At 48.6% G+C, this 9,764-nt stretch overlaps 1 protein-coding gene across 1 annotated transcript; it reads right to left on the bottom strand.

Moving 5' to 3' along the window:
- Window positions 1-504: 504 nt before the first annotated feature.
- On the bottom strand, window positions 505-9,398 carry CDK9 (cyclin dependent kinase 9). The gene is made up of 7 exons (XM_020965683.2): window positions 8,669-9,398; window positions 7,668-7,749; window positions 5,700-5,790; window positions 5,143-5,309; window positions 3,195-3,366; window positions 2,434-2,582; window positions 505-1,630 (listed from the first exon to the last, which is right to left on the bottom strand). Exons 1-7 carry the CDS (start codon window positions 9,154-9,156, stop codon window positions 1,262-1,264), a joined length of 1,518 nt encoding a protein of 505 aa, XP_020821342.1. The 5' UTR covers window positions 9,157-9,398; the 3' UTR covers window positions 505-1,261.
- Between the last annotated feature and the right edge of the window lie 366 nt (window positions 9,399-9,764).

Raw genomic sequence — 9,764 nt, forward strand, 5'->3', positions numbered from 1 at the left:
CAAGTCTTCTTTTGCTATCTCTTATTAGTTATCGATCCTCGATTAGTAATTGTTGTAATTGTTATAACTGTAGTAGTGTAGTTGTAGTCATTAGTAACTGTTGTAAAGGATAAGCTTTACAAAGATCACTCTCTTTGGCAAACCATACAGAAGCAAAATCAGATGGGAAGAGCAGCTCTGCTTTCTTCTCATGATCTGTTTTATCAGATCGATCATCTCCCTGAAGCAAGGCTGCCACCTCTACTTTGATCTTTCCTCCAATGTAGTCAAGTCCATTTTTGTTAGGGTGAGCTGCGAAGTATTAAACACTTTATAGATGAGGAAACCAAGGCAGAGATGTGAAGTGAGCTGTCCAGGGCATACAGGTAAGAGTTAATGTGGAGCTATTTCTACTACCTCAACATGCTGCCCTTGATGTCACAAATAGGGCCTGCAAGCCTAATACAAGGTAGGAGAGTGTGAAACCTACGACTGTACCACAGAAATACACAACAGTCAGCCAGCTAAGAAAAGCAACTTTTAATTATAACCAGTGTTGCCAAGCAAAAATCAAATGGAGGTTAACATGATACAATTCTTCTGAAAAGAAAACCAAAGTTGCTCTTCTGCCCTCCAAGCTGCAGTGGGATCAAGGAGGTACCAGACCCACCTGATCCCTTTGGATCCCCAGGGGTTCACTCCATGGAAGCGTATCTCCCAGAATACTCAGTGCAGGGTGTCGGGAAGACCATGGGACTCAAAGAGGGCTGCTCTTCTGATCTTCCCATCAATCAACAGGAACACTCTCCACTGGCAAGACTCAGAGAAGCTGCCAGGGATTTTTCTAATACCAGAGGCCCCAAGGCTATCCAAAATTATCTAACCTTCTGGCTAACAGAGGAAGGAAGAGAAGCCTACAGGATTTCTAGGCCGACCCAGAAAGAGGAAGGCCTGGGGATGCTCTGTGCCTACTCCCCTCAGAAAAGGAAATCTCTTCAGAGGGGAAGACAGCACCAAGAAATGTGGGTCCTGGGGATGGAGTAGGCAAATGTTGCAATGTATCAGTCAAGCTCCATCCCTACTAGCTAGCTTGCCATTCTAGTCCAGGCTAAATGCTAGCTAGGATCCCTGATGCCTACAGCAAAAGTTTAAAAAAATATATATGTGCAATGGGAAATGATTAAAAATGCCCCATAATCTCAGCAACATAATAGTCACATGTATATATACATATATATAAAAAAACCCAAAAACTAAAAAAGGACCAATCTTCTGTGTCACGTTAGAATACTCGGTCAAACTCTGTCTGATTAGTGGCTGCTGGGTTGCGGCTCTGATTGGCTGGCTGTTGGGGCATGTGCCCACCACCTCTCCGTCGGGGTGGGGCCAGGTACTCAAACATGGAAGTGCTGTGAGTGGAAAGCATATTCTTGAGGTCTGAGGGCATGGGGTCTGACCAGAAGAAGTCATGGTTGAGAGCATCGTCACTGTCAATACGCTGGGTGGGGTCCAGTACCAGCAACTTGTCAATCAGGTCCAGTGCATAAGGGTCCTTGACGTAGGCTTTGAGCCGCTCTTTTACCTTCCGTTTCTGTCCTTTAGGCAGGTCCAGTTTCTCATACAGCTCATATTTATCCACATTAGGCCACACCTACAAAGCGAGAGAAGAGCCCTTACATGGTCAGCTTGGGGAAGGGGGCTTTTATGTGTCAATCCAGTTGACTTAGCCCTGGCCAACAGGATAAATGGGCCAAAACCTAGAATTTTAATGCAACTGTCTCCAACTAAACTATGAAGCCAATTTGTTATCTTTGTCCCTGCCTGAATAAGGAGAAAGTCTGTTCTCCCAGTACTAAACGAGCTATGGGCCTGAGGCTGGCCCACACAGCACAGACGGCAAGCAAACTGTGAGCTCCAGGGGAGTTTTTCTGCCACTTGCCAGATCCCTTTCTTCTTACCGGGCTCCTCATGGCCACTCCCGTCCTAATGCTTTGGGACATGTTCTAAAAAGGCAGGTCTCTCTAATTCTCCACATCTAGTACCCTGCACAGAACCATGTAATCAGGTCCTTAATATAATAGTTAAATGTGCTTGTTTTTAGCTACCACTGACAACAGCAAGCATGGTGCAAATTTAGAAGACTGGCAAAAAAAGTTTTTGGCAGACTTCTTTTTACTTCTAATTTATGTTCTAATTAAGTGGGCTTCATCTACTAGTGGATCCCAAAACTTCGGAAGCAGGGGGTGAGATGGTGGTAGGTTTCATCCATATCCATTTTTGCCCACAAAAGCTACTGAGACATAGGTGTCCCAAGGGCTGCAGATGGGAACACAGCTGTAACATCTGCATTTTTAGGTGACCGATGCTCTGGTACTCAGCAAGAAGTTAGCAGTTGTCATATTACAGAAGGTAAGACCCTGGGTCTTACTGAGGATTAGTGAGAGAGAAACTTACCTCTGGGGTAATGGAGCCACAGAGCTGACTGATGAGGGTCAGCTGGTGCTGCTCTGTGTTGCCCTGCATAATAGGGCTACGGGTCCACATCTCTGCCATGATGCAGCCTCCACCCCAAAGGTCTATTGGGGGGCCATAGTCACGCTCTCCTGTGAACAAGAGCAAAAGAGACAATTATAGTTACAGAACTTATTCCATCGGGAACCCCTTAGCTCTCACACAGACCTCCTGGGAAAAGAGAAAGACAGATGGACTGGGTCACTTTCCCAGTCTGTCTTTTCAATGCAACTAGCCTTGCTCCACTCTCCTGAGGCAACTAGGTGGCACAGCACAGTAGATTTAAATCCTGCCATAGACAGTTACTAGCAGTAGGACCCTGGGTAAATCACTTAATCCCTCAGTTTCAGTTTCCTCAACTGTAAAATAGGAATAATAAACCACCTACCACCTCACAGAGGTGGTGAGGATCAAATGAGATAATACATATAAAGCACTATGTAAACTTTAAACCACCACAGTTGGTTATGTGACCTCATTTTACAGAGGAGGAAACCTAGACAAGTGACTTGCTCCAGATCAGTCTTTTGATTCTCAGCTCTCTTCCCATTATACCATAGCTTCTGGGGCTACGGGAAAAGATGCTCTCAAATACTAAAAATGCCACACCATCTGCTCCACATAATCACCAACTCACCTCACCACCCCACCCCCAAACCCCAGCACCTGATGTCCCCATACATCTACATCCGATGGGGCCATACCAAGCAGCAGCTCTGGGGGCCGGTACCAGAGGGTCACCACTCTGTTAGTGTAGCGGTTTGGCTGGCTGTTCTTGGCCAGACTGAAAGCCCGGGCCAAACCAAAGTCAGCCAACTTCAGGACCCCATCCCGAGTGATGAGCACATTAGCAGCTTTCATGTCTCGATGCAAAATCTGTTAGAACACAGACACAGACCCAGAGACACACACACACACACATTAGTGCCTAAATGTGCCCTTTGGTTTTCGTCCAGTGGACATGGACTCACACAAGAAATCAAAGTACAAAACCGAGGCCTTGGAAGCCTCTGATCCATATGCTGCCAGCTGGGGCAGCATTTCCCCAGTCTAGGCACACACATTTGTTCTTCTCCATGTTCCTAGCTATCATTTGAATTCCATTCTCCTCCTCACCTCCTAAAAATCATATTCCCAGAAGAATATCTGACCTTGTGAAAAATGGACATTTTAATGGAAAGGGATAGTAGTGAGATCTCTGGGTTAAACCAATGGACTTTTTGAAACTAGAAACAGCAGGAACTTATAGGCTATTTGTTTATATAGTCATCACTCACTTAGAAAGCATTTCTCCTATACAAATCCTAACTATTCTTCAAGACCCAGGTCAAATCCAACCTCTTCCCCACTAGGCCTTCCCCAATTACCCCAGTCCACTGTGAAGAACTCTCCTTCCTTTGAACTCCTAAAGCACTTACCAGCTATCACTCCTTTGGACTTTCACTACAATCTAAGGCAGTCTCTGCTTTCCCCTTTGCCCTTATCACCATTCTTCTGGACTATTACAAGAGCCTCCTAATCAGTGTCCCTGCTTCAAGTCTCTTCCCCTCTCCAATACATCTTCCACATAGCTGCCAAAGTGATTTTCTTAAATGACAAGTATGACCAGGTAATCCCACTACCCTATACTCGTGTCTCCCTACTACCTCCAGGATCAAATATAAACACTTCAGGCTGGCACCTCAAGCTCTCCAAAACCTGGCCCCCTTCTACCCTTCTGGCATTCTTATACACTATTTCCCTTAACACCATCTTAACTGCTCCTCACACACGACACTCTCTTTCATGGTGTTTCCTCTGCACTGACTGTACCTTGTGTCTGAAAAGCTCTCCCTCCTCACTTCTACCTCTTTCAATGTCTCCTTCTACATGAAATCTTTCCTCATTCCCTTAGCTGCTAGTGTCTTCCCCACCAAACCTCTGCATTCATTTAGCATATACTGAGAAAAGGGGACGACCTTTCTTGTGTTGCAGACCTCTGACAATCTGATAAAACCTACAGATCCCTTCTCAGAGTATTTTTAAATGTATAAAATAAAATATACCAGGTTACAAAGGAAACCAACACAGACCTCAGGTTAAAGGACTCCTGTTAGAGATGGATATGCTGCTATATCCCTGGATAGAATGGAGGCTCTCTGAAGGCAGGACTGTTTGACTTTTGGTTTTATATTCCCAGGGCTTGGAACACATCTGTCTTGTTTCTCTAAGTGGGCTATAAGCACCCCAGGGGCAAACCCTGTATCCCTCTCAGTCCACCCTTGCATTTAAAAGGCCCTCACAAATTGGCCCCTTCCACCACCCCAATAAGCCCTTCAACATTTTGTGGCTGGACTACTGCATCAGACGCTCAACTGGTCTCTCCTGCTCCAAATCATCTTGCACACACTGACAGAATGCTCTTCCTAAACCCTGCATGTGACACCCTCCTTGACATTAAACATCTGTTGTCTCTAGAATAAAAGTCAACCTCCTCAATCTAACATTTAAGTATCTCCACAACAATCTGGTTCTACTAAACCACTACAACCTTATCTCCCCATCACACCATAGGTATTCCTACCCCCATCTTTTGTTTAAGCATTTCTTGTTACGACATGCCCCACCTCCTCCCAAATTCTTCCTGGCATTTTTTAAGGCTGTTTGGCTCACCTTGTTCCGATGGATGTAGTAGAGACCATTAAGCAGCATTTGCATCACCTTCTTGATCTCCGACAGAGTAAACTTGACATGGGCATTGCTCAGCAGCCCAGCAAGGTCGTGTTCACAGAAATCAAACACCAGGTAGATGCTACCTTTACAGCGGTTGTAGGGAGAGGCTAAGATGAGATGAGAGAGAATGGTCAAAACCCAGAACCTTCTTCCCCACAACCAGTCCTAAGGTGAACTATCAGTAAATCCCTACTGACCCCTGCAGGAATACCCACAGGGTTAACCATGCTTGTCTGGGGGGGCACCAGGTATATGTCCAATAAGAATTTGCCATCATGGACATCTCTGGTGCAAGAGAAATAAAAATAAACAAATGAATAAAAATCAAGAGAAATAACATTTGGGAGAGGGAAAAAGTCAGCACCCAAAGAAGAAAAATCCAGACTAGTATTGAGGAACAGAATATCATCAGGATTTTATGATTTAGTTTCCAGAAATGGCGACAGACACAGAGGGAGGAACAAACTTTAAACTACAAAGATAGAAACACAAGTTACCTTTGGTCCTACAGATCTCAATTAGGTTGACCACATTCTCATGTTTGAGAAGCTGGAGAATCTTGATTTCCCTTAAGGCTGTGATGGGAAACTGGTCAGAAGAGAGAGGCAAAAATGAGGGACCAAGGTAACATGACTCAGTGCAGCTGGATTTCAATCTATCCTCCATACAGCTCCCAAACCGATTTATGTCTATAAGACATCTAACAGCACTATCTCCTGACTCAAAAAGCTTTAGTGGCTCTATTGTCTCAAGGATAAAATACAAGTTCTTCTATTTGGCACTGAAACCTCTTCACAACCTGGCTCAAACCTGTATTTTGAGACTAATTTCACATTATTCCTCTTCCAGGAAAACTGGCTTATTTTTCCATCTACATAACATTCCATTTCCCACCTACCCATCTTCACTTGGTAGAAAGTTATCTCTCCTTACATATACTGCTTGCAATTGCAAGATTCCTTCAATACTTCAAGGCTCAGCTTGCCAGTACCACCTCCTATGTAAGTGGGAGGCTGACTTTCCAAATGAATTAAAGGGGAAAGGAAAAAAAAAACCAAGATTTTCTACTCTACCATCTGACTAAACTAGAGGTCTAGTTTCCGGAAAGCTCCTCCATCTCTACACAAATATTAGAAACCTAGGGTGAATCTGATTTGGGGGAAAGGTCTTTAGAAGTCATCTGACAGTTGAGCTCTAGTACCATCTCAGTGTGACCTTGAGTAAGTCAATACTTCTTTTGGTCTCAGTTTCTTCATTTCTAAAATGAGGGAGCTGATACTTCTAAGACTGTTCCCAGCAAATAAATGTTAAGACTCTAGATCTGTGTTTCCAGAAGCTGAAAATCAGACACACATCTGGACTAAAGTTGAAAAATGAAATCTGGGAAATTACAGGATTCAAAAATGTTCTAATTTGGCCTCAAAGTGCCAGCCAACATAACAAAGCACTTACCAGGCTTTTGCTCTTTGACTCTGAACACTATTTAGCAAATGAAACCAAATATCTCAACTCAAACCATTTCAATGCTGATGAATTCAAACTTTTTCCTGGTGTCAAATTTAACAAATATTCATTAACAGTCCACCCATTGTTAAGAGCCCTGTGCTAGATGTTGGCCAAAATAGAAAGTTTAGTTAAGACAAGATAGTAGTTCACTGCTTCATCCTTCCACCTTGTCTATTAAGAGGGCTCAAATCATTTCTTTGTGATTAAACAGATGGATAAAGGTTTCTTGACAATAATTTCCTTCCGCAGAGAGACTACACAAACACAGGTGCTCACCCTTCTATTTGTGAACTTATACAAGGGAAACCATGTCATGTTTGAATCCTTGCTGATAAAAGTTCTGAATTACTCCTTTTAGGAAGTGATAACCTAGTTTCTTGCTAGCCAAATTCACTGAAATGGAGCTCTTTGAAAGCTTTTTATATAAACGCTAACAGATGAATAGAGTGGGAATAAAATTTTTTCTAGAGGAGCTAATATTCATTTGTCAATATAATTAAGGCATCAGAATTCTTGCTCTGCCTACCACACCCACTCCAAAGCTTTTTAAGGGGTGGGAGGTGGGGAGTGTCAACTGCAAGGGGAATAATACAGTAGTGTACGAACATACTGCACTGATAGGTGGACTTTAGTATAGCAAGTTCACAGGTTGTGAGGACTAGAAAAAGTTAACTAGATGTTTAATGGAATCAAGTGAACTCTGAGGTATTAATCAGGACTTAGAGGAACTGGTGTGAACAATCAAGGTACACAGTGAGAAGCCACTATGAAGTGAGCCTACGTGACCTCAGTTCTACTGGCTCAAAAAATAAGAAGTCAATATTTAGCAGCACTCCTGGCTGACTAAAGGTTTTCCATAGATATTAATCACAGACAACCGGCTGAACAAATTGAGAGGACAATGCGGCCAGGGTTTCATATTCCCTTTCCAGTTTAGGACCCAGATTCCATGCACTTACCCCCTCCTTTTCATTTTCCATCAGCACTTTCTTCAGGGCCACCTTCTTGCCAGTCTGTCGGTGTTTGGCCTTGAAGACTTCACTGCAAGCCAAGGGATGGCACATTTGTTTATCCAGGCTCCTTCTCTGCCCAGCATCCTCACCCTCCTCCCAGAACTTATCAAACATGGCAATGACTCTTTATACCAAGTTCTTACATCAATTATTAGAACTGAAAGAAGCTTACTCTAAAAACAGTTCACTATATAGATGAGGAAACTGAAGTGGGGGTGGGGGGGGCAGTGTGTGTGGCCAAGATCACATTATGAATTAGTGGCCTGAATCTCAGACCCTTGCTCTTGCCACCAAACCATACCCTTAGTTCAACTGAAAAATACAAACAAAACCAAAAACCTGTCTGTAAAGAGACTCCCCTTCAGATCTTCCTCCAACTCCTATCTTAAAACTCTCCCTTACTTTCCACCCCTTCCTGCGCCTCCTTTGTTCAGTTCTCCCCCAAGCTGAAGCCCCTTCACCCTCTGAAGGGTTTCCTCTACCCCGCCTCCCTTTTCTCTCCATAACCTGAACTCCTTTCCCTCCAAAGCGTTTCTCGCCAAGCTGCCCTGACCTTCAGTGTCCCGTGCAGACGCACCCCGGGGCCGGACCTCAAGTCCTCCAGCCTACCTTTGTCGGACAGCCTCAGGGCCCAAGACCCTGCCCAACAGCCCCCCTCAGCCTCGAGGTCCGGGGTAGAAGGGCTCAGCCTCCAGCCCTAGGCTCTAGAGTCAGGTTGTTAACTTTACAGATCCGGCCCCCTTCCCAGGGGGCGGTCCCCCCTCCGCCTCCGGGCCTCGGCCCCGCGGCTCCGCCCAGGCCTCGCCCCTACCCCGCCCCAGCGTCCCGCGGGCTGCCCCGGGCCCCCGCCCCGGCCGGCGCCTGGAGGTGCCTTTCAGCCCGGGGCCCCAGGAGGCCCAGTCCCACCCCCACGCACCCTCCCCTCCCCAGCCCGTCCCGGCGCTCACCCGAAGGTGCCCTGGCCGATCTTGGCCAGCTTCTCGTACTTGGACACTTCATCGCAGAAGGGGCATTCCACCGTGTCATACTGCTTGGCCATGGCGGCCTCGCCCGTGCCTCCCGCCGCCCCACTGGCGGCCCCCGCTGCCCCTGGCCCAGGTCCTGCTGCAGCCGCCGCCGCCGCCGCCGCCGCCGCCGCTACCGCTGCCGCCGCCGCCGCGCCCCCCACGCTCCAGCCCCCTCCTCGGCCCCGCCACTTCCGCCTCCCAGGCCACTTCCGGCCCCGAGGTGCCGGCCCCGCCTCTTCCGCCCTGCGGCCACCGCCGGGACCCCTGGGACTTGTAGTTCCCGGGAGGACGGGGGCTGCTGGGGCTGTAGAGCCGCCACCGCCGCCAGCACCGCCACCGCCGCCGCCAACACTACCAACACCTCCGGGGCCGGGAAGGCGGGGCCCCGGGATGGGGGCGGGGGCGCGGGGCGGCCCGTCCCGTTGCATTGGCCCGGCAGCTAGCCCGTGGAGCTGCTCCGGAGCGGATCCCGGGCGAGCCGCAGTCTCCTCCTCCTCCTCCCTCCTCCTTCTCGACTCCGATTTCTCCGACGCCGCCGCCGCCGGGCTGGGGGCGGGGAGAGGAGGGCGGGGGGAGCCGCCCCCGGGAACCGGAGCCAGAGCCGGGCCCGGGGACGCTAGCTCCTCTCCTCCTCCTCTCCCAGGCCCGGGCTGGGGCAGGAAGGGAAGAAGAGACTGAGACAGTAGGAGGAGAGGACACTGAGAGGGGTTGGGGGCGATGGGGGGAGCCTGGAGGGGAGGGGCTGGGGGCGCGTTATAAAGGGGGGTGGGGAGACGCCGCCCGGCCTCGCCCGCCTACTCCGCGGGCGCACCTGCCGCGACTCCGCCCCGGACCCGGACCCGCCCGCTGTGGGGGGTGGGGGTGTCACGGTGCGTCACCAGCCGCGGCCCCTCCCCCCGGGGGTCCCGTCCCCACCTCCCCACCTCCTCTCGCCCCCCCGTAAGTGCCGAAGAGAGGAAAGCGAAGAGCGACGTCTGGGCCCAGGAGCCCGGACGCCTGGGAGCCTGGAATCGAGCCCTCGGTTCGCCGACGGGGA

Source organism: Phascolarctos cinereus, unplaced genomic scaffold (genome assembly GCF_003287225.1).
Source record: "Phascolarctos cinereus isolate Bilbo 61053 unplaced genomic scaffold, phaCin_HiC Scaffold_2;HRSCAF=192, whole genome shotgun sequence".
Taxonomy (NCBI): domain Eukaryota; kingdom Metazoa; phylum Chordata; class Mammalia; order Diprotodontia; family Phascolarctidae; genus Phascolarctos; species Phascolarctos cinereus.

What these genes read in the sequence shown, in the direction of transcription:
- CDK9 (XM_020965683.2), bottom strand. Translation starts at nt 9,156, where the DNA reads ATGCAACGGGACGGGCCGCCCCGCGCCCCCGCCCCCATCCCGGGGCCC. An exon ending in ATCGGCCAGGGCACCTTCGG is followed by an intron (nt 7,750 to 8,668) that starts GTGAGCGCCGGG and finishes CTTGGCTTGCAG; the next exon opens with TGAAGTCTTCAAGGCCAAAC. An exon ending in TGGAAAATGAAAAGGAGGGG is followed by an intron (nt 5,791 to 7,667) that starts GTAAGTGCATGG and finishes TCTTCTGACCAG; the next exon opens with TTTCCCATCACAGCCTTAAG.